At 49.1% G+C, this 24,316-nt stretch overlaps 1 protein-coding gene across 7 annotated transcripts; it reads left to right on the top strand.

Moving 5' to 3' along the window:
- Positions 1–1,415: 1,415 nt before the first annotated feature.
- Positions 1,416–16,325, top strand: ZBTB21 (zinc finger and BTB domain containing 21). 7 transcript variants are annotated; one of them, XM_036850597.1, is made up of 4 exons: positions 1,416–1,521; positions 2,939–3,028; positions 4,472–4,669; positions 12,596–16,325. In XM_036850597.1, exon 4 carries the CDS (start codon positions 12,608–12,610, stop codon positions 15,749–15,751), a length of 3,144 nt encoding a protein of 1,047 aa, XP_036706492.1. In that variant the 5' UTR covers positions 1,416–1,521; positions 2,939–3,028; positions 4,472–4,669; positions 12,596–12,607; the 3' UTR covers positions 15,752–16,325. The 7 variants fall into 7 exon arrangements, 6 of the variants coding, with proteins under 6 accessions (XP_036706492.1, XP_036706494.1, XP_036706495.1 ...); XM_036850598.1 differs by having other exon boundaries at positions 1,431–1,620; XM_036850602.1 differs by lacking the exon at positions 1,416–1,521 and having other exon boundaries at positions 2,892–3,028; positions 12,596–13,423; positions 13,868–16,325.
- Positions 16,326–24,316: the final 7,991 nt, after the last annotated feature.

Genomic DNA, 24,316 nt, shown 5'->3' with positions numbered 1-24,316 from the left:
AAATTAGTGGAACGAAAACAATTGACAATAGAGCTGTTCATTTTGCAACACGTTTTTAATTTTAATCAACCTAATGTAAGATTATTTCTTACACATGTTCCTCAGACGTTTCATAAATTTTTTTTACCTAGGGTCGTATGTATAAACTCAACTTTAAAAAATTAAATTTATCTTAAAATTGACATTTGGAAAATATTAAACAACATGGATTTAAAAGCCAGGAATTTAAGCATTGGTCCTAAAAAGTATCACTTTAAAAGGCAGTCTCGGGAATGCCCTGGCAGTCCCGGGAATTCCCTGGCGGTCCAGTGGTTAGGACTCTGCGCTTCCACTGCAGGGGGCACCGGTTCCATCCCTGGTCGGGGGACTAAGATCCTCCATGCACCCCGGCCAAAAAACAAAAAAAGAGAAAAACACGCAGTCTCCTCTCCATTCCAATCTAATCTGTTTTGTTTACCTTGCCTAACAGAGCCTTTCTGTAGAGTTAGTGTTTACAGTTTGGCATTTCTGTTACACTAATTTTCTGGTTTTGAATGAGAGAGAAGTGAGTTTTCTAATTAATGGGCTTGTAATACTCATGCAAGAAAACGACAGTCTAGGAGACAGCAATTGAGAATTGATATTAGAGAAAATAAGTTAGTTGCCTAGCGATCGCTTAAGCCAATGCCTATTAAAAGTGAAGGTTTTCGTCTGTGAACACGCAGCTGACAAGTGGATGCCACGCGAGGCTGAAGAGCAGAGCTGCCACCCCCATCTGCTCAGGCGGGGTGAACCTGGAGGCCCGTCCACCCCAAGTCAGCACCGAGCGGTCCCCAGCGATCGGACCGCCCAGCTGGGAGGAAACGTTAGCGCCCAGGTCGGTTCTCGGCAGGTCGCACGCCGCGCGCCGCGCGCCTCCACGCCCGCCGAGAGGCGTCCGCGCCGCCGAGATGCACCTGGACCCGGGCACCAAGGGGCTGCCGTCGGAGAACAGTCCTCCGAGGGCCGAGCGGAGGCGCCGCCGCAGCGCGCCGGGCCGGGAAGGGGCACCACCCGGCGAGCCCACCGGCGCGTGTCCCCGCGGCGCCAAGCCCACCGGGACCGCCGGGCAGAGCGCGATCCGCGCCACCGCGATCCGCGCCCCTCCAGCCGCTGCCGCCTCCCCTCAGGGCGGCCCACGGGGGACGCGCGCCCCGCCTCGGGCCGGGGAAGGACGCGGGCGCGTGCGGCTCGGGAGGAGGAACACCGGGCGGAAGGCGCGCGCGGGAGGACCCGGCGGCGGTGGCGGCGAGCCGGCTGCCATCGGGCCCGCCCTCGTCCGGCCCCCCGCGCCGCGCACCTCCCTCGCCCCGCCCCCCGGCGCCTAGCGGCCAATCACAGCGCCGCGCACGTGACGAGCGCTGCCTGCGATGACCTCATCCCTGGTGTGGGATGACGTCAAATTCAAGATGGATGGAATCACAGCGGCAGCGGCGGCTGCGGCGCGCGCGAGCCGAGTGTGAGCGGGAAGGGGCCTGGCGTCTGCCTCGGGGCTGAAGACCGGTGAGTAACTGTCAGGCCCCTGGCCCTAGGAGAACTGCGGGGCCCGTGGGAGGCCACAGCCTCCCCGCAAAACGCGGCCTTTCCTGACGTAACTCTGAGGTGATTTCTCTCCTCCTTTTTCTCTCCGCCGGCGGGTTGCGGGCTCGGAGCGCTTCTGCGCGTGCGCCGGGCCCGGCGCTCACCGAGCATGCCCCGGGCTCCCACGTAGCCCGTTGTGCCTTCACACTGCGCATGCTCCTTGCCCGCACTTGGCCTCGCCCTCGCCACTGCGCACGCTCCGTCCCTCACTGGGCTTCCCTCGCCGGGCCCGGCGCTCCTGCGCCGGGCGGTTGGGGCGCCTTCCGGCCGCGGGCGCGTGCTCCATCCCGTCAGCCGTGGAGGCCGGCCGGTGTCTGCCGGGGCGCGCGGGCGTACGCGGAAGCTGCGGGGCGGGGGGACCCCCGCACCTGCCGCGGCCCGCGCCCCCGCCCCACCGGCCCTCGAGCCCCGCCTGGCGGCCGCCGGCGCATCCAACCGATGACCCGAGTGGACTGCTTGCCCCGCCCCGCCTCGCCTCCTGGCCGGCCCCCCGCAGACCCCCGGGAGGACCCGTCTCCCCGATTCTCCAGCGCTGTCCCCGAGCGTCTCTGCTGGAATGCGGAGGGCCTCCCCCGCCGCTCGGGAAAGCCCCCGTCCGAAACCTGCGGCCGGAGGCGTAGGTTGCCGACCGGCCGCGCTGGAGACCCCCGCCCAGAGACCTCTGCTGGCCGGACTCCCCGAGATCTTTTCTCTTCTCGCCCAGACCGCTTACCTGTCGCGCGTTCACTGGGCCCTGTACGGGAGAGCATGGCTGTGACCGCGGGAGCGCCCCTCGGTCCTGGCCCTCCACCCCGGTTGCTGCACGCTCCGACCGCAGCGCCGCGCGGTTCTGGAGGACGCCGCTTCGGCAGCACGGTTTAGAGGGGTGACCGTAGAGACAGGTTCTCCAGCGGGGCGGCCTGGCAGTGGGAGGTGGGGGAAGCGGTGACCGGAGCCCGCGCAGTGCACAGCGCCCTGGGGTCTTAGGGCCGGAGCCACCAGCCCCGCTCACGCCTGGCATCTGGCGGCGCCAGGTATTCCGCAGCGTCCAGGACTGTTGACAGCGGTGACCCTGCGTCATCCATGGGGAGCCTGCGTTGTGGTCTGATTCCTTGTTCGGAAGAAAGTGGGTTAATCCGTGTCAGAAAGGTTTCTCGTTGACAGTTGCTTTTGAAAACTTTTACCCGCTGGTGCTTGGAGTAAATCCTTCATCCACCGTAATGACTAATAGTCATGACGTTTAAATATGAGTACCAGTAAATATCGATGGTAAAAAGAAAGTAGACAATGGGGGGCATTGGTTCACTTAAAAATAACGTTGCATCTAATTTATTCTTCCTTTTTACACTGTTCGGTGTAGAGTGTGCTTCATTCTCTGGAAATAAAAGTTGGAAAGGATATGACCCCCGCCCCTGAGGAACCTGACGGTGTTCATGGCAGGGCATGTTAGGTGTGTAACAAAAGAGGGGCCGAGGTACTGAGAGGGTCTCTGGGTGAGGGGCGATGACTGGAGGAACCAAAGCCGGTGGGGATGAGGAGAGCAGACGCTAGAGCTGATCACGAGCAAGGCTTGACAGGGGCTGGTCACTGGCTAGAAAGGAAAGAGAAGAGGTTTCCAGTCTGGGAGACCCGCTGGCTGGCAGCACACCGAACTAAACAGGGAATATGTGGGGACGGGCAGATGTGGGAAGGCAGGGTCCTAGGTGCCATCCTGGACAAGAGGGCTGCCCTGTGGTGGACGAGTCCTGAGAAGCCTCAGCAGGGATGCAGAGTTGGGAGTCATCGGCCGGTAGGAGCTAAGGCCACAGGCGCTCACACACAAAGCGAAGACCGCTGCCGCGCGCTGCTCTCTGTGCCGGATGCTGGAGCAGCAGAGATGAGCCCGCCCAGGCCTCGAGCCTTAGTGATGGTTTCTCTCTTTGGCCAGTAGGCACCTGCTGGGCCTGCACTAGGCATTAGGAATACACAGCTGACAACAAGGGTTCTTCCTTTTAAGGACTCTCACGAGAGGGTAGATATAAAGGCAGATCATTCAACATAGTTGTGTTATTGCAGAGGAGACGAAGTATTGTGGTAGCTTAGATGGCTGAGCTGCTGGCCAGGAGCACATCACTAGAGCTTTGTAGAGATGGTGACGTTTGAGCTGGATCTTTCTGTAGAGGTTAGCCAAGTAAAGGAAAGGTAAGAAAGATAGTCGGTGGAAATTGGGTGTGCAGGTTTGTAGGGTAGATGCCGACCCTCATGCTGCCCAGTAAGGCTGGAGAGATGAATTGTGATCAGAATATGAAGACTCCTGCGTGCCAGTCTGTAGAGTTTGCATTTTATCTAGGGAGGAATGGAAGAATCAATATAGTATTCTGAAGGGTACTGGTGGGACCAGCTCTGCGTTAGGAAAACAAATAAAAGGCACGGTTTCCACTCCTCATCTAATCAGAGTGTCAGAGTACAGAAAAATCAACAGATATTATTGTTGTGTGAGATACCACGTTGGGCATTGCGAAGAGTGTCAAAAGACATTAAATAGATTTCTAGTCCTTAAATAGCTTACATTTCTGCCGGGGAGACAGACAACTTAGAGTATACGGCACTGAGTAAACACTGCGTAAATGGTGTCCCTCTGTAATGCTGCAGTTGAAAGGCGTTTGCTCATTATAAACTGCAGTGGTCAAGGAAGGTGTGTACATTAGTTAGCTGGGGCTGCCGTAACAGAGCACCACAGACTGGGGGCCCTGAACACCAGAAATGTATTTCCCACAGTTCTGGAGCCTAGACGTCCAAGATGAAGGCTCTGGCAGGCTTGATTTCTCCCCAGCCTTCAGCTTGTGGGCGGTCGTCTTCTCTGTCTTCACATGGTTCCTCTCTGTGTCTGTGTCCTTATCTCCACCTCTTACAGGAACACCAGTCACGTTGGATTAGGGCCCACCCTTAAGGCCTCATTACAACCTACGGTCTCTTAGAAGACCCTGTCTCCACATACGCTTACATTCTGAGGTGCTGGGGGTTAGGACTTCGACCTAGGAATCGCAGGGGACAGTCCAGCCCATGACTGAAGGCTTAATGGAGGAAATGGCCTCGAGCTGAGCTTTGAAGGGTGAGTAACATTCAGCTGAGTGGTGTTGGGGGCGGGGTTAGGGGGGATCTGGGACATTGCAGATTGGGTGACAGAAGCAGCAAGACCTGCGGGTGGTGTCTCAGAGACAAAGTATCTGAAGCAGGAAGTTATCACGAGGCGATAACTAAAGGAAAGAAAATTTAAAAAGTAGTTTGAAACCAGATTTACAGAGCCTTGAAGTCCATGTTTTTAAAGTTTTTGCATTTTAACCTAATGGAGAACCTTCGTTTTTATCATTTTATGTCTTTTTACTCAGGTCTTAGGTCTCAGCTAAACTGTCACATTGAGGCATTTCCCGACCATCCCCTCCAAACCCTGGTTACCTCCCCCCAGTCATAGCTCCCTATTTATTTCCACTGTAGCTCTTAGCACAGTCCAAAGTTATCTTTTTTTACTTGTTTCCCTGTTCATCGTCTGATTTTCCCCGATGGAAAGTGGGGGCCTTGTCTGTTCTGTGCGACCCTGTATTTCACGTGTGTCTAATTGTGCCTTGCACATGATAGGGGCTCAGTAAAGAAGTTGAATTCATAACAGTAATACTTAATGTGTGCGTCCAGTTAATGACCAAAGGTTTTTTTCGGAAGCTCAGTCAAGATGGATTTGGAGGGCATGACGGGAAGGACGAATACCACTTGGAAATCTTATTAGTCAGGGTCCTTTAATGACAAGAGCAGAAACTGCCAGGCCAGCTTGAACAGAAAAAGAAATTTAAAGGTAGAGAGAGGGGTGCTCTTGACATTGAAGGGAAGACAGAGAATTGGGCCGGGAAGGACAGAAACCAAGGTAACTGCAGGAGCCTGTGTGGCGGGCGCTGCCGGCTGCACCCTGAGGCCAGGGCTGAGATGAACCAGCTCCGCTAGTCGCTGCCTTTGTTGCTCTCAGCCCGTATTCCAAAGGAGAAAGTTCCTAACGGGCTGGGCATTGGTTGTGCGCCCGGTCCTGAGCGAGGGGGGCGCAGCGCCTCAGACTCCTCGGGACCGGGTGCTTCGGCGGGAGCGGCACAACAGGAGGCAGCTCTGTGAACCGGGGTGCGCTCTGCTGGGTGGGGCGGCGCGCGCACCCTAGACCAGAACAGCCCTCCTCGGGGGACACTAAGCCTGTGGCGAGATGGGGTCCCAGGGGTGACATCGCTGCCCTTGAAGGGTCAGGTCGGCGAGGCTGGCTTTGAACTCCCAGGCGCTTTCGAGGACGTCTGGACATCTGCGTTGTCGCCAAGTGAGCCGTGATGAGGCGTAAACTCAGAGCCGCCTGCCTGCCACCATCTCATAGTAAAATCAAACGGAGAGAGTCAGGCTAGACCCAGAGGTGAGGGTCTGGGGGTGAGCGGGGTGTGTGTTTATATTCCGAAGCCAAACGTAGATGCTTTGTTTTTCTAACTACGTGTTTGCTTTGTGTTCTACGCATTCCTTCTTTCTCCCAGTGTCATGGTTAGGGCTATATAAGCAATCTCCAGCATTCCAAAGGATTGTGTGCCCAGAGTTCAGTTTCACATTAATGTTTGTATTAAAGAGAGATTCTCCTATAGATCTGGTGGTAAGGGTTTTGTGGGCTGGTCTTGGAGCAAGTTTGATTTACAATGTACCTTAGCTCTGATACCAGTCTGAGTGTTCGTCTCCAAAACTCGAAAGCTGGTGAGGTTATTTTGGTCCCTTCTCATCTCCCCTTCTGCGCCCATTGTTCCCCTCCTGGTGTCCTTTTATCCAAGTGTCTAGTTCTGCTTTGCTTCTGTTTATATCCCCGGAATGTTCTATGGTCCAGAATTGCCTACCTTTCCTCCATCTCCTTAAAAATCTCAACTTCCTACAGTTGGTATAAAGAGGGAATTATTTGCATTGAATTACGTTATATTAAGATATGAATTCCCTGCCCCTCTTAGCACTCGGCACTTGAGGACTTTGAGGTGGTGGTATGAAATAGTTTTCTGGAATCCAGTTGTGAAGTGCTCCGTAGCCATTCTAGGGAATTGGAACTTCATTCAAGCCAGGGGCTTCTGGAGATTTTAAGCTCTGGCACTATTAGATACATGTTTCTGGAAAGTATCTACAGTAGAATGGTGAAGAGTGGAACCTGTAGTATTGATATCATTATAATTGTCTGGTAAGCAATGAGTCCCCCATCTTCCCTCAGGTCCCCACTGTTCACTCATCGACCCTCCCACCCCTCGGCCAAATTAACTGCTTCCTGTAAACAGAATTCGCAGCACTTTTTGTATGCTTCGTTATATTTAGTCTTACATGTCTGTCCTACCATGGAAACGTTCAGGAAAGGAAGAAGAGGAAGGAAAGTGCCTGCGCGCAGACGGGAAACACTATATGTACCAGGAGCTTGCACACATACGGCGTCTTTTGTTCTTCGTAAGAATCCTGTGTGGTGGGCAGTGTTAGCCCCATTGAACAGGTTGAGGAAACGTGTACTCAGGTTGAGTGATCTTTACAAGGTTACATACCTAACAGGTGGCAAAGCCAGGATTTGAGACAAGCAGACTAATTTGAAAGTCTTTCCCGTGGAGCTATAGTGACGGCCGTGAATTGTGAACTGTAAAGATTCTCTCATTTTGAAATATCAGGAAACAACATGAAATAGAAACAATTTCGGCAGAGTTTGGGAAGATATTTGTGTGCAGGGATCCAAGTGGTAAGCAAGCCCGCCCCACTTCAGGAGCTGGTTTTCCTGGGGGATTTCCTCCCAGCTTTTTCTGTGGCAAAGGGGCCTTTTCTTCCATGTTTCACCCACTTTTCTTGTAAGAGCACCAAGGTCTCCCCCGTGACTGAAGTGGTGGCGGGAGCTCGGGCGCTGGAGGCTCGTGGAGATGAGCGGTGGGCAGGAGGGGCCGGGGGCGCAGCGGCAGCGCGCGCGTCCACGCCAGAGCCTGCAGGCCCGGCATGCGCTGTCCTCTGTGAGTCAGAGGTCCTGAGCGGCCACGAGAGATTGGAGTTTGATGACCCAGCAGATTGATGGAGGAGAAGGTACCTCCAGCACCAAAGCTGGCCTCGCCTGAGGCTGAAGAGCAGAAAAGCAGGCGGCTTTGAGCGTTCAGTCTGCACATCCACCAGCTACAAAGCGTTTTCTGGATTATCTCATGACACGCAGCAGTCGTGATTCTTACCCCCGTTTTTGCCTGCGTTCTTAGTGTAGCATTTTATATTTTTAATGAAGTTGTGGAGCTCAATAAATATACCTACTGTGTCATTAAAACACAAAAGTCCAAAATGTTAATTGTTTGCAGCTAGACCAGGAAAGGGGCCATTGTTAAGCTTTGATGATTGAATTAAAAGGTAAAAGCAAGGGCTTTTTACACCTAGAGACCTTGTCCTAGGCTCCTGAAGAGGATGGGAGAGGTCACTGTCCTCCGATGACCCTTGGGGGGCCTTAATTTTGCTCCCAGGGCCTCATGCCTCCACCCCCTCCCCCGCCTCATCTGACCCGCCCTCCCCTCCATGTGTCTTTTGCTCCAGCCAGGCACTTGGTCTTGGCCCTGTGTACTGGACACACTGCTCCTGTCCTTGAAATGTCCTTCACGCTTCCTTCCTGACTCCCATATTTTCTGACTCCTGCCTGTTCAGGAAACTTCTTTTGTAGAATCCCTTCCCTGACCTTCCGCTCACCTGGATCCAGTGCCATCACCTGTACTCCATCTGTACCTCTGCACCCTGCCTCCTGGTGCTTAGCACACCGGAGTGTGTGGTGGATTGACTTGTCCTGTTCCCACGCAAGACTAAGAGCCGTAAGGCAGGACCATGCTTGTCAGACTGCCACCCTCCCTGTCTGGCCAGTTCTAGCACATACTAGACCGGTGCCCGACCATGAGAAGTGTGTAACGTGATGACCAAGAATCCAGGCTCTGGGGCCCGACTCCCAGCCCCACTGTTAACTGACTGGGTGACCTTAGCCACACTACCTGACCTCTCGATGCCTCGGTTTCCTCATTTGTAAAACAGGGATGATGGCAGTGCCCAGCTCAGATGTTTATGTGGGAATTAAAAGAGGAAACTAGAGGTTGGTATGGTGTGCAGGTGAAGAGCATGGCCTCCAGAGCCAAGTCAGCTGGTGTGCGTTCTGCTCTGCTCCTTATCATCTGTGCAAACTTGAGCCTCAGGCACATAGCCTTAACCCTGTGTGCCTCAGCTTTCTCAACTGTAAAATGGGGATAATGATGGTACTACCTCCTAGGGTTGGTGTAAATATTGAGTTAAAGCCTGAAAACTGTTCACAGTGCTACGTGGCAGAGTAAGCGCTCAGATGTTAGCTGCTGTTCGTGCCCGATCGGTGTCTAGGGAATGGTATGGAAAAATCAATACCTGGAGCTGTTCTGCACTGGTTATCAGGAATTTGGACATGCTTAGCCACTTTTCAAGCAGGTGCTCTCGTTGATGACTATAAATTAAGGCTAGGGTCAAATGAATAGTTTTAAATTCCAAATACTTTTCAGGGACAGTGGCTGTTCCTCTTACAACTCAACTCTGTGACTTATTTTTCCCTAATTTCCTGTTTCGTTCAAAATGTATGGAAGCCTGTGGTTTAGGGATTAGAAGCAGTTACTTAGAACAAAAATAGAGGTCACGATAATTTGAAGGAAGAAAAAGAAGGAAACTTTTCCGAACAATGAAATGTGAGAAAATGCGGGTTTTTTGGCCTGTAGGAATAGGGGGCAGATGGTATGTGCATTAGCGTTGCTTCACGTCCAGGGATGTAGAAAATCTCACTCGGTTTAGTCCTCACGCAGTCCCTTGGTTTCTTAGTTGGGGTTCCCCCAAAAGCAGACCCTGAGACAAGGATTCAAGTGTAGATGTTTATTTGGGAAGTGATCCCAGGAAGCACAGGAAAGGTTGCAGGGGAAGTGAAGCAGGAAAGGATGCCCATGAAGGGTACATTAATGACCAGGTCCCTGCTCACATTTAGAATATCTAAACTGAATTCCTGAAAAAACTCTGAACCAATTTTTCAAGCTTCATCTCAAGGAAAGACATCCTTCCAGTTCTGGCAGAAACCTTGGAGACACCCTTAACGCCTCACCTTCTTTCCCTCTGCAGTCCGTCCATCAGAAACCCTAATGGCTGTCTTTACCTCCACCGCTGCCCCGCTGCCCCGCTGCCCCGGGCACTGTCCTGTCTCGCCTGCATCAGTGCGGTGGACTCCTAGCTGACTTCCCAGCTTACACCCTCTCCCATGGTCCATTCTTTGCAACATAGCCAGAGGAATCTTTCTGAAACAAAATTCAGGTTGTCGTCATTCCTCTTCTCAGACTCTTCCAACAGCTGCCCTGGTAAAAAGTGCAGTCCTTCCAGCGGTCCCCCCAGCCCTGCAGAGTGTCTCCTCAGGCTCCTTCAGTGTCGTCGTCCACGGCTGCTTCAGCTCTGCGCCAGCCCTGCTCTTACCTCGTCTCTTCCCTGTGCCTATATGCTTGCTCTTCCCTCAGTGATCCTCATGGCTCATCCTTGCGTCCGTCAAGCCTTCTGAAATGTCACTTTGTTGAGTGAGTGAATAGGGGAATGTCGTGAAGTTCTGGTAAAATTTGTAGTGTGTTATAGGTGCTGAACAAATGGTAGCGATTATGGTTTTCTTTTCTGATTCTCACAGTAACATTATTATCCCTACTTTACGGTGGGGAAAACTGAGGCTCAGAGAGGTTGATTAGGTTAGAGCACTGACCTTCAAACTGTCTTAACTCTGACCCACAGGTAATCTAGAGAAGATTTAAAGTATATGGGAGGATGTGCATAGGTTATAGGCAGATACTACACCATTTTATATAAGGGACTTGAGCATCTGTGGATTTTGGTATCCGCAGGGGTCCTGGAACCAATCCCCTGCAGATACTGAGGGACCACTGTACATCTCACCCCAGTGCCCGCTTACATGTGTGGAAATGTGTGCATATAACTTGTGAAAGTTTCACAAGATCGTAGTCAGCCTTACTACATTTGAGACATTCGGACTTTTCTACTCTGCCCTAGTCATTTTTTTCAGTTGTTCACTTCAGACCACTAAATTGATTTTAAGAAACCCTTTTGAAAAGTACTCGTCCAAGCTTTTGATTCTGCATCTGCTGCTTTTCCCTGTGGCAACATCTGAACTAGCTGTCTCAAAAATTAATTGCACTAAAAATAGTGTTCAGAACACGGCTGAGTTATGAGTGTGGCATTATAAGCTTATTTTTTTCTCTGCTGAACTCTGTAAATGATGACAGGGGTTTCTTTGCACATAAATAGATGTGTGATTACAAAGACAGTATAGTAGGATTAAGGGAGAAATTTAAATGGCTAGTCAAAAAAAAGGAAGGGAAAATCTCCTTCTCAAGCACTCACCATCGAGGTGAAACGATGCCAGGCAAGAGTGAACCGCAGCTCGGTGCAAGCTGACCAAGGCAGTTGTCTGTGGACGGGCTCCAGGCGTCGTCTCTGGAAGCAAAGTCACATCTCCAGGTCAGTCAAGTGGAGTCAGTACCTCAACAGGAGCCAGATCAGTGGTGAAGAAGACCGGGGATCACGCTTGGTCACTCCAGGTGGTGGCCTGGGAAACTCTTCCCTGCAGATTCTCCTGAAGAGCGCAGAGGCTGGTTGACCAGCAAAGCCTGGTCCTTTGAAGCCCGAGGAGAACCTGCAAACGTGCGGGTACCGTGTTTGGTGTATCTCTAGCTCACCCTCTAGGGAATGATAAAACTGTCCAAATAGTCTTGGTTACTCTGAATCCATCTTATATTAAAAAATAAATGTCATAACTATTTTAAAGAACAAGATGGCATTATAAAACCAACCCAGAGAGATGAGACATTACCGTAGCAGCAGCCTGAGGGAAGTGTCAGATTTGGAGAGTCAGGTGTCCTCTCTGTGTGAAATGGCTTCATCTTCGTCAGAGGGTTAATCTGCACCCTTTTATGCTGAATTAAATATCTATTAACCCTGCAGTTTCTGAAAATTAATTGCACATTTGTCAAGTCCTTACTAGGTATGACATACAGGCTCATGTAATTTTCGCAGCAGCCCTAAAGGAGGGCACAGTTGTTACCCGTCTCACGTGAGGGACCTGCTAATCTGAGATGCTAGGGGACCACTAGGGAGGATCTCAACCCCAGCCTCTCGGCAGACACCCACCCCCGCCACCAGCCCCCCAGGAGGCCTTTAGATCTCACCTTTAGATTTGAAGAGAGTTTCAGTGAAATCTCAAGTCAAACCCCTTAGTTTAGAATTAGTATAATTAAGTTTAGATCCAGGCTAAAGCTTCTACTGTGCTATTGTTGAAAGTGTAATTTGGTAAGAAAATAGTATTCGGATTGCAAGGTGTTTAGCATAAGAAAGAAAACAAACTTTTTTATTCTTTAATATTTCTAACCTTTGCTAAACACTTTGATGCAATAGTAATTTGCAAATGATTTTCCTCTTTCCAAATTCTCACCTATTTTTGAGACCTCTACTTTACAGCCTATTGTTAATTCACATTGTGTTTAATCATATCCAGTAATAAAACTGCTTTCCTTTCAGAATTACGGACTCTGTGGGGTTTGGTACTTCATACTTACTCTCTGAGCCAATAAGGAATAGAATTAAGCCTCAAACGGATGTGGGCCCTAAATATGGATAATAAACCTTGTTTTCAAATATTGCTTCTCAACGTACCTGCCAAGTTGTAGCTGCCTTTTTGCTGGTATGGAAATGCCTGTTACAGACCTTAGTTCTTAAAATTCTTCAGTTTTAATGATTGATGACCTACTTAAGCCATGAGACTTTTTTTGTATATTCTCCTTGTTATTTAAGTAAGATTGTTCATCCAGAAACCTCTTGTTGGGCCACAGTCCGCTAAGCATTGGCACCTGTGAGAAGACAGCTGACGTTCCGGGCCCTTGAGGAGCCCTCATCTGGGGGAGCTTCTCACCGCCCTGTTCACGGTGATCGCACATTTGTCTTTCAGGTAAGCCTGAGCATGGAGGGGCTGCTGCATTACATCAACCCAGCCCACGCCATCTCTCTCCTGAGCGCCCTCAACGAGGAGCGCCTCAAAGGGCAGCTGTGCGACGTGCTCCTGATCGTGGGGGACCAGAAGTTCCGCGCGCATAAGAATGTCCTGGCTGCCAGCAGTGAGTACTTCCAGAGCTTATTCACAAATCAGGAGAACGAGTCACAGACTGTGTTCCAGCTGGACTTTTGTGAGCCAGATGCTTTCGACAATGTGCTGAACTACATCTATTCTTCGTCTTTATTTGTGGAGAAAGGCAGCCTTGCTGCTGTGCAGGAACTAGGCTACAGCCTGGGCATCTCCTTTCTGACCAACATCGCTTCTAAGACGCCCCAGGCCCCCTTTCCAACGTGTCCCAACAGAAAGAAGCCCTTCGCAGAAGATGATGAGAACAGTTCTCAAAAGAGAAGCGTCATCGTTTGTCAAAGTAGAAACGAAGCCCCGGGGAAAACCGTGAGTCAGAATCCAGCCGACCCGAGCCACCCTCCCCGGCCCTCGCCCGGCATCGCGGTCCAGGCCAACGCCAGTAAGGCCCCCGGCCCCAACCCCACGGAACCAGCGCACCACGTGGCGGCAGCCGAGAAGAGTCGGCCGAAAGATGGCCCCGCGGGCCTCGCCGGGCCGTCGGAGGAGCCGAGCCGAGGCGGCCTGGCCAAGCGGGCCGCGGCGCCGCCTTCGAAGCCCGCGCAGGACCGGGCGGCCGCGGACGAGAGGCCGGGCGCCAGCGCTGCGCTCCCCAGAGGCGTGGCCGTGGAGCTGGCGCTGCGGAGCCCGCGGCCGCCCGTGCTGGCTCTGCGCGGCGCCCCGGAGACGCCCTTCCTGCTGAAGGAGGCGGGCCGCGGCGGCGGGCCGGGCGAGGACCGGAACCTGCTCTACTACTCCAGGCTGGGGCTGGTGATCCCGGCGGCGGGGCCGGCGCCCGGGGCCCAGGCCGTGGACAGGAGCGGCCCGCTCGTCAAGAGCCTCCTCCGCCGCTCGCTGTCCATGGACAGCCAGGTGCCCGTCTTCGCGCCCGCCGCCGACCTGCAGCCCCCGCAGGGCTCCTGCTCGGCCTCGGCCGACGCGGCGGGCAGCGCGCTCGGCGCCTTCTCCCGGGGGCCGTCCTCCAGGGACGCGAGCGAGGCGGCGGCCCCCGACGCCCGGGCCCCGGCCCCGCAGCCGCACCGCCTCCGCTCCTTCAGCGCCTCTCAGCCGGCCGAGCGGCCGGGGGCGGCCCCCGGGCCCGAGGTGCGGGTCAAGGCCGAGCCGCGCAGCCCCCCGGAGCCCGGCGACATCATCCGCGTCACCGTGGGGGACGCCGCGGCCGCCACGAGGGACCTGGTCCCGCAGGCGGACGACGACCGGCAAGACGCGAGCCGACTCCCGGCCAAGAGGCGGTTCCAGGCGGACAGGAGGCTGCCGGCCAAGCAGCCGAAGGCCGAGGGCCGGGGCTCGCCGGACGCGGGAGACCCCGGCGAGGAGCGCTCGGGCCCGCCTCTCCTCGAGGCCGACTTCCCGGGTTCTGGCTTGAGCAAGGCCGAATTCGCTGAGTTGGAGGGAGCGAGACCAAACAAAAAATTTAAGTGCAAACACTGCCTTAAGATCTTTAGATCCACGGCCGGCCTTCACCGGCACGTGAACATGTACCACAACCCCGAGAAGCCCTACGCCTGCGACATCTGTCACAAGCGCTTTCACACCAACTTCAAAGTGTGGACGCACTGCCAGACGCAGCACGGCATCGTGAAGAACCCGTCGCCGGCCGCCAGCTCGCACGCCGTTCTGGACGAGAAGTTCCAGAGGAAGCTGATCGACATCGTGAGGGAGCGGGAGATTAAGAAGGCCCTGATCCTGAAGCTGCGGCGCGGCCGGCCCGGCTTCCAGGGCCCCGGCGGCTCCCCTGCGCAAGCCATCAAGAGGAGCCTGAGGTCCCGGGCCAAAGGCGCGCACGTGTGCACGGCCTGCGGGAAGGCCTGCCGCTTCCTCTCCCAGCTCAAGCAGCACGTGAAGATGCACCCGGGAGAGAAGGCCCTCGGGGCCGGCAGGGCCGCCAGGCCCAGGGAGCGCGCGGCGCCCGGGGGCCCGGCGGGCGGCGGCTCGGAGCTCTACCTGTGCCGCCTCTGTAACGCCAAGCTCTCTTCTCTTCTAGAGCAGGGGAGCCACGAGCGCCTGTGCCGCACGGCCACCGTGTGCCCCTACTGCAGCCTCAGGTTCTTCTCGCCCGAGCTCAAGCGCGAGCACGAGGGCAAGTGCGAGTACCGCAAGCTGACCTGCCTGGAGTGCATGCGCACCTTCAAGTCGGCCTTCAGCATCTGGCGGCACCAGGTGGAGGTGCACAACCAGAACAGCATGGCCCCGGCCGCGGGCGCCTCCCCGCCACGGCCCGACCTCAACGGCGAGGCCAGCGGCCCGGCCCGGCCGCAGGCCCTGCCCGAAGCCGGCCGGGTCGACCCCGCCGCGGCCGCCGCCGCCACCACTGCCGCCGAAGACGACCCCGCGGGCGGCCACGGCCCCGAGCCTGTGAACTTCGACCCGGAAGACTCGCCCTGCCTCCCCGAAGACCTCAGCCTCTCCAGGCCGTTGAAGGTCCAGGTCAAAGAGGAGCCGGCGGAGGGGCCCGAGGAGGAGGTGCCCGAGCCCGGCGCCGCCCCCAAGGACCTGTGGCCGTGCGAGAAGTGCGGCAAGACCTTCCCGGCGCCCAAGCAGCTGGAGCGGCACCAGGAGCTGCTGTGCTCCGTGAAGCCCTTCATCTGCCACGTGTGCAACAAGGCTTTCCGCACCAACTTCCGGCTCTGGAGTCACTTCCAGTCCCACATGGCTCAGGCCGCCGAGGACCCGGCGCACCGGGAGCCCGAGGTGGGCCCGGGCCCCACCGGCTCTCCGTCGCCGCCCCCTCTGCCCCCGCCGCTGCCCAAGATCCAGCCCCTGGAGCCCGACAGCCCCACGGGCTTGCCCGAGAACCCGGCTCCCAGCGCCGACAAGCTCTTCGCGGCCCGGGAGTCAGACACGCTGTTCTACCACGCGCCACCCCTCTCCGCGATCACGTTTAAAAGACAGTTTATGTGCAAGCTTTGCCATAGGACATTCAAGACGGCGTTCAGTCTCTGGAGCCACGAGCAGACCCACAGCTAAAAGGCCGCCCGCCTCACTCCTGGGAGACCGGAGCCCCTCACCAGATTTCAGCCTGTGTCCTGAACTGTGTCATAAGGAACAAAGTGTCTTTCCGAAAGGAGTAATAAAGGTTGCAAACTGTCATGCTTGAATATAAGTTTGAGGTAAACTGATGTTCATCAGCAGTGTCCTTACTCAACCTAGAAAAACTCCAAAAAACCTTGTGCTCCTGAACCTTACAGTCACAGGATGACTTGACTTCATTACTGTTGAAATTTGTTCTTGGTCGTTTGCATGGTTCCTCATTCCATGGTATCAGTATAATCTTTTACTTGAGGTGGTTTGGGTTTTTTTGTTTTTACTGATTTGCAATTAGTGAAACACTGTTCAAGTATTTCTTCTTTTGATTCTCTTAAGACGCCTAAGTTCTGGTTAAATCTCAGCCGTGTTTGTAAGTCGAAAATGTATCGGAACGAAGTGGAGTAGTTTGCAGTATTAAGATCTTAGAATACTTAAGCAATAAAAAATGATAAACCTCAACTTTAATAAGTTATCCTGACACTTGATAAAAATAAATATTTGGTATTTGTGGTCATTGAGAACTCTTTTTTGTATGAAAATTGTGAGAAATATAATCAGCATAGTAATACTTAGATTTTTATAAAATAACAAAACTTGTTCTTGGTCATTTCATATAATTAGTGATGGAAGACTTGGGAATGAAAACATTAGATTTCTGGAAGCCCTCCACGTCGGTTTCCAAAGCTTCGGTAGTGGCGGGCATGGTAACCAAAAGTGCTCTGTCACGGCTCGGAATTCAGACCAGCATCGAGGGGCTGTGCGTATTTGCTTCCCTCTGGTTTGTGCTGTCACAAATTGAAGCTCTCAGTGTATTGGGACAGAAAACAAAGATAGCATATGGCACAAATTTTGAATTTAACAACATTAGGATAACAGGTAAGGTCAGGACATATATTTACATAGATCCCAAGCCCCCGGAGTGAGTACAGCTGCTCTAAATCCCAAATTACCGTTTACTTTCAGAGACTTGAAGCAGAGGGGGAAGCCACACTGCAGTCTCCACATGCTTTTCAAGAACAATATATACAATAATCAATTTTCCTGCCTCTTTGTCTTGTGATTTCTGTTAGAATTTTTTGGAGTTTATGGTGGTAAAGTGTCCACAGTGAAACCATTCTGCTTTCTGCTTTAAGTCATTGCTTAATATTCCATAAATATGTATTAAAGTACTATCAAGGGTCCAAAATTAGTGTTTGCTACTTATTTTGGCCCATAGGGCTTGGGCTTCTTTTTCTTTTTTTTTAATTTTGTGTAAATTGTAATTCAAAGCCTTTCGGTAGGTGTAATCCAAAGTTCAGTGGGGTGTTTCAAAAGGAAAAGAAGTTTATTTCATTGACAGGGGTGGGGAAGTGAGATATATAAAAGCAGAAATATTGTTGAAACCCCTAAATTCTTTCAAGGTAATGATGGATTAAGCCTCCAAGTTTATTAATTTTTTTGCAAGCTGTTCTTTCAAATAAGAAAGTCAACTACTGTGACTGAGAAGTAATCTGCTGAGTGCTTAAATTGGTGCTCTAGCAGAAGTCTACTCATCAGTCCATAACCCGCATTCCATACCAGCGGTAGGAAGGGGATTCTTACTTTTTTATTGAAACACAAGCATTTTTATAAAATTCTAACTGACTTTGTACATTGTAGAAATTACATATGAAATTTTGCCTTTTATTCTTTCATTTGGAAACTATCAAAAGTCCCCGAATATGGTTACTTCCTATTTTTGTTCTTAAATTTGATGGAGAAAGTAAAATAAAATCAAGTTGCAGTTATTGATTATTGCCATCTTTATGTTTTCTTGAAGAAATCTATGCATTTTAAAGACAAAACGAAAGCATGTGATTTTATGTGATGGATTACTGTTCTTTGAACTCACTGCCTGTATAATGTGGTATTTCTTACTCTGATCATCCTGGTAGCTATCACTTCAAAAAAAGCCAGTTTCCTTCAGAGTAATCGTTACTTACGGCTGTGGAAGGATGGGTTAGTAATTCCATGATACATGGGATCTTGGCATTGTAAATTCAGGATCCCAGGACTTGAACCTTTATGCTACATTTTTGAAGATTTTTTAATAACGTTAATTAATAAAAAATATTTTTGATCTAAATATAGGCTCTGCATATCTGTTAGATTTTTAAAATTGCCAGTGTTTGGTCTTGTTCACATTTTTGTCTAGGCAAGGAACATAAGATTTCAAAGAAAATTTTGAACCAAAAACATTTGTAATGCAGTTCTGGTTTTTCTATTACTTTTTATACTGTACCTTAAAAGCATCAGGCTGAAAGAGTTTATTTTGGTGGTCAAAAAATAGGCTTCCACTCATTTAACTATTTTAAATGTTAAGATGTAAAATAATGAAAGACACATAAATTGCTTTATTCAGTAAAGTTCTGTTTAAGAATGTTTATCTCAGCCAGTAGGCAAATACTTGGTATAAGACAAGTTGGCCTTTTCTTGCTGAAACATGTTAGCTAGTAAAGATATTCTTGAAAATTTTTTTTTCTGATTGTAATTAATTTTTGAAAATGTAGAAAGCTCATTATTCCTTGTAAGTATTCAGGATGCCTGCTTTTTTATGCAATTGTGGAAAGAATGTCAGATGTTTTAATATATTCTTTGTTAATCTGAAAACTTGTTATTGAATCGTTTTCTTCATTTGGGGGAGGGAGGAACACCACAGAAAGTGTGTTTTTATCCAAGTAAGCAATGGAGGTAACAAATCGTATGCATTTTTTACAGTAAAAATATCTAAAGAGTAATAGAATATTCACCTTTAAAACTAGTTGTGGTTAGTATGCGTTTATAATTTTGTCAAAATATACAGCTAACAGTTCGACAGTGACGTCTGCATTTGTAGGGAGATGGATGTGGTTCCTGGTTTTCTGTTTGGGAACAGATCATCATGGCCTTCTCTTTAAAAATATGCCCCAGCACTTAATCGGTGATAGTCTGATCCACACACAGCACCCATTGGTGCTAAGAGTAGAAACTGAGACAAGAATAAAATGTGCCCTTTGGTGGAGAAAAGAGGTGTAATCAGGCCAGCCGGACAGTCGGATGAGGGAGGGACAGGAATGGACTGATCCAAGTTGGCCTTTGTTCCCTCAAACTGTGGGTGTGGGTGTGGGTGTGTGTGGGGGGGGGGGGGGATGTGTGTGTGTACAGCCAAAATCTGGAACTTTAGGAAGTTAAGTTATTTTCATTTTCTTACTGCAAAAATAATGTCATTCATAACAGGTTTCTTTATAAATTGCACTAATTAATATTGGAATGTTACGAGTCAGTTTATCAATTTCTGATGTGTCTGATGTTTTTTGCAATAATTGTGAAAAGCATTATTGATTTAAATAATGCTAGCACATGTTCTTTAATAAGTTCTTTAACACTGGCTTTTTTTTTTTAAGTTTTACAAATAGGTTTTTCTCTTGTGGCTTTAGCACTTTAAGTAACTTGACGTTTGCATAGTTTTTGGGGTGCCCGCTCAGTGCTTCCCGGCGTGTGCGCTAGGGCACCCCGTTGCCACGTGACTGGGGGGAAAACTCACTGTCCGTGTTTAGATTCTGGAAGAGAAAAAATGAGTCAATGTCAGGTTTTTTAAAAATTCCATTTAGAGACAGTCGTTTGGGAACCAAAGTATTTTACTGTAATTCTTTAAAACAATTGAATTCAGTGCTCTTTAGTCATTTATTAGTGCTGTCCAGATTTTCCACAAAGTTATACTTGCTTAATACTAATTCTCAAAAGGTGATCATTTCTTACTGACATTAATCAAGGCAGTTTCAAAATTTTCATTGAATGAATGCTTATTGCTAAAAGAAAAACAGATGTGGCTTTATAACTGTGTGTATTTTGTTGTCATATGGCTCAGCAGAGAAATCATTCTTCAATTTTATTTAGGAATAAGCTTTTTTGGACTGAAAACTCATAGTAAAATAGGACTTCTACCTAATGTTAAGCCATTGCTTATTTGTATCAAATTATCTGTTTACTTTGCTTAAATCTTGACTAAGGTTGATTGGAGTCAATAAATTTGTACTGTATTTTGTTTTGAATCATGGTCTCATTGGGATGTTTTGGACTTTTATGATATAATTAATAGAGTTTAAATTTATGAAGATTTAATTTATGAGATAAAGCCCTCCTCTTTGGGTAGTATGAATAGCCACTTGAGTCGTAAGAGAGATTTAATTCCCCTACCGCTCCAGGTGGCTTGTAGAATGAAATTTGCACTGAAGCTTAAGTTACTTGGGCACCACAAATACATGATAATTAAAACCCCATTGGGGACTTCCCTGGTGGTCCAATGGTTAAGACTCTGCACTTCCCCTGCAGGGGGCGTGGCGTGGGTTCGATCCCTGGTGGGGAAACTAAGATCCCACATGCCACGTGGCGAGGCCAAAAAAAAAACCATAAGCGGCAATCTTTATCCACCTTTTTTTTTTTTTTTTTTTTTAACTGTTCAGATGAGTAGCTTTTAAGCTGATTGTGGGGTAAATGCATGAAAGGAACGTGTTAAGCACCCTGCATTGACATTTCAGCATAGCAATCGATAAACTAGTTTTGCTTCATATTTTAAGGGTTTCCACGCAGCAGTATCTTTTATCATTCTAATCTAGCTCTTCCAAAACACCAAGACATGTTCACTCCTCTGCTGTTAGCTTTCCCTGTAAGTGAAGAGCTGGGGTGACCAATGCCGAATCCGTCCATCTGGGCTTGCCCTCGCCTCTTCCCGTGGTTTTGTTTTCCCCGCCTGATATCCCAAACTAGCCTCTCCTGGGAGCCTCTGGTTAGAAGTTTCTTGAACACACTGCACCAGGAATAAGTGGTTTAATCTTTATTTTAATCTGCTTTAGCCCTGCTCTTCAATTTGCCACCAAATTTTGTTTTGTTTAAAAAACTTAGGTTTGCCTTTTGTTCTTAGTAATCACGGCTTTTTGAGGTTGGGACTGTGGCACTCCTGTTGCATCCTGGGTCTTAGACACACACCCAAGACGGCAAACGCTTGTGGTGACAAAACCATGTCTCCAACATGGAATACTTCCCCAGCCAGAGGCCAGATCTTGGCTCTGTGAACCGTGGAAGTTGAGTGGCAGGTATTCCTCCTACACAGCATTTGTCTGGGGAAAATGTTCCCCATGTTGTCACAGAAGCACTTTTAAAATAAAGCCTGGTGTAGCCCTGCTGTAGCGTGAACTTGGCTATGGTGATCGACCATCAGCCCCTACCCTCTGCAGTAGGGTTCCTGGGTCCGTTTGTTGACCTCACAGTAATGCAAACCTGCTTTTCAGCCAGCTGAATGTCTTAGATCCCACTTACTGCGGTTGGCATCATTTCTTCCAGAAAATACTTCCTTCCCCTATCCACCCACTCCTCACTCCAGCCCAAAGTAGTCGTCCTCCTAAGTGTTCCCGTAAGACCCTGGCACGGTCCTGCCATTCCCCTTGCCACCTCCGTCTAACCATGTATGGTTTATGCCACGAGGCTGGGAGGGGCCCGAGGGCAGGGGCTGTTATTATCCATCCTCATCTCCAGGGCCAGGCAAGGGAAGGGGTCTATTAAGTATTTGATAAATAAATGCAGCAAAAAAATCTTGTCTGAGATGAAAGACAACCAGACTGATGATTTTCAGCTAATATTAGAAGGAGACTTCCTGAATACCTCTGCATATGTTCCCCACAATATTTTGATTCAGCTACTCAATAAGAGACCCGGAGTGTATTTTAATTTTTACATGGTTCTCAGTAAGCCCAAGGAGGAATGGAAATGTTCCATTAGCAGGTCTTAGGTTGACGAGCCCCTTGAACTGTGTAGACGCATCGCCCTTGTGCTGCTCCCGCAGTTCTGGGTGTGTGGCCCAGCACTGCTAAAGTGCCCGTTAGGTCACGCCAGTGTGGCCAGTTGCCTGGTAAGTTCATCAGTAAACCTAGGAGTAGCAGTAGCTAATCGACAGCTCTTCCTAGTATTGTGGGAATAACTGATGCTGGTACTCACTGCATGTGAAGCACGGCGCACGTGTGTCCGAGAGTCTGTAAAATAGCAACAGGCTCGTTTTCCTCCCATATTATTTTTGACTTTCCCTTCCTGCCCCCTGCTCCCCCGCCCCCTTCTCAGATAGCCCAGTACTCTCTGGTCTCCCTCACTCTGGAATATTCCTCAGTCTGTCTTTGACTTTTATGGCCTTGATCATTCTGAAGATTGTGGACCAGTCATCCTGTAGATTCCCTCAACTGGAGTTTGTCTGGTGTTTTCTCATGATGAGACCATGTCATGCATTTTTGTACCAGAATGTCACAGAGGCCGTGTTCTTTCCATGTCAGCCTATGGGTGGCATGCGACGCCTGTTTGTCCTGTTGCTGGTGGTATTAATTTTAATCATTCAACTGAGATCTTTTCTACCAGGTTTCTTCATTATGTTTTTCCCCTTTGTTGTTAATATTTTGCAGGGAGACGTTCTGAGACTATGTAAAATCCCATTATTCATCTCAGTTTTACCCACTAACTTTAGCATCTGTTGATGTTTCTGTGTCTTGCCTGAATTATTTTTATAATTGTTTCCAAAGGGAGATTTTCTCAAACCTTCATTCTTTCTTCATTTATCTGTGGGCTTTCTACTGCAAGAAATTAATTTGTTCATTTACTTGTTTATGTGTTGTGGATTCATGGATTCCTGTTCAATTCAATGGGTTACAATCAGTTGCCACCATTTTTATTTTCATTTTCATGCTCAGGTTATCCTAGATTTAGCCAGTGGGAGCGTTACACTGGCTTCTCTGACCTTTGGCATGTCCCCTTCATTCCTTGAGTATCTTCTCACTTCCTGACACATCAAGATGTTCCAGACCCATCTCATCCCTTCTCTGCCGGAGCCTGGAGAGTCTGATTCTTTTTAGTGGAGAATGGTGTTTGAAGACCAGGATCTGGGCGTTGAGCCTGCTGATTCTAAATAACGTGTGGGTGCTCCCAGGCGCTTCTGTGGACAGAGGCTTAAAGGGGGAAACACACACACGCGTCTGAATTTATCTGTGAATCCTGTAGACCTACTGACATATTCAGAAATCTGTGAGTTCACATCCATAGCTTCGATTCCAATCCAATACCACACGATGTGCTCTTTGGCCGCCTCTCTCCAGGTTTGTATCTCTCCTCTGTGACGGTGAGAAACTCAGCTCCCGTTACGTCAGTTTCCCTGCCATGTAGCCGATCTCCAGCCCCCCTTGGGCCTGCTTTCCACCCTCAGGCTGACTGCCGTCCACGTGGGGATCTACCTTATGGCTTTTAACAAAGGAGAGAAGGATGGAAGGAAGGAAGGACGGAAGGAAAGGAGGAAGGAGGGAAGGAAAGGAGGAAGAAAGGAAGGAGGAGGGAGGAGGAAGGAGGAAGGAAGGAAGGAGGGAAGAAGGAAACAAGGAAGGAAGGAAGGAAGGAGGGAGGGAGGGAGGACTATAATTGTTTCTTTTTCCTTTCAGTTCTATCAGTTTTTATATCATGTAGTTTAACACTATGATATTAGGTGCATAAGTGTACAGGGTTGATTAATTGACCCCTTTAACATTTTTAAAATGACCTTCTTTATCTACTGTGAAACCTACTTCATTTGTATTAATATAACTACTCCAACTTTCTTTTGACTAATTTTAGCGTGGTATTTTTTTTTCCGTCCTTTTACTTGTAACCTATTTGTGTCATTATATTTAAAGTATATTTCCTGTAGGCATGTATTTGGGCACTGATTTTTTAAATCCAATCTGACATCCTCTGTCTTTTAATCAGGGTATTTAGATCATTTACATTTAAGGTGATTATTGTTATGGTTGCATTTAAATCTACCATCTTATTATTCATTTTCTAATTATTTCACCTATTCTGTATTCCCTGTTTTCTTTTTTTGGATTAACTGAGTTTTTATGATTTCATTAATGTTTTTTAATTACCTTACCTTATGGGTGATACGAGAATTGACAGTATATGCTTCGCAGCCTTTGTGCTTGGTTGTCATACATTTCATGTCTGTGTATGTCATTAGCCCCACAATACATTGTCATTATTTTGCTTTAAATGATAAATTACATTTTTAAAGGAATTTAATTAATAAGAAACAAAGTCTTTATATTTGCCCATATAAGTTTCCATTCCTTGAGCCCTTCATTTTACCTGCAGATCCAAGTTTCCATATGATATCATTGTCCTTCTGCCTGAAGGACATTAACATTAATATTTCTTGTAGAAAAGGTCTACTGGTGCTAAGTTATTTCAGCTTGTGTATGTCTAGAAAAATCTTTATTTTGCCAATTTTTTTATTTTTTATTGAAATATATTTGATTTACAATATTCTGTTACTTTCAGGTGTACAGCAAAGTGATTCTGTTATACATATATATGTATATATATGTATACATATTATGTATACATATATATACATATATGTATATATGTTATATTCTTTTTTTAAATTCTTTTCCATTATAGGTTTTATTTTGCCAGTTTTGAAAGATCGTTTTGCTGGGTATA

The sequence above is a fragment of the Balaenoptera musculus genome, chromosome 4 (assembly GCF_009873245.2).
Source record: "Balaenoptera musculus isolate JJ_BM4_2016_0621 chromosome 4, mBalMus1.pri.v3, whole genome shotgun sequence".
Lineage (NCBI taxonomy): Eukaryota > Metazoa > Chordata > Mammalia > Artiodactyla > Balaenopteridae > Balaenoptera > Balaenoptera musculus.
The sequence above is the reverse complement of the archived record's forward strand: the minus strand, read 5'-3'. Positions and strand labels throughout refer to the sequence as shown.

Bases quoted from the DNA above. Each gene is read 5' to 3' on its own strand.
- ZBTB21 (XM_036850597.1), top strand. From the start codon at position 12,608: ATGGAGGGGCTGCTGCATTACATCAACCCAGCCCACGCCATCTCTCTC.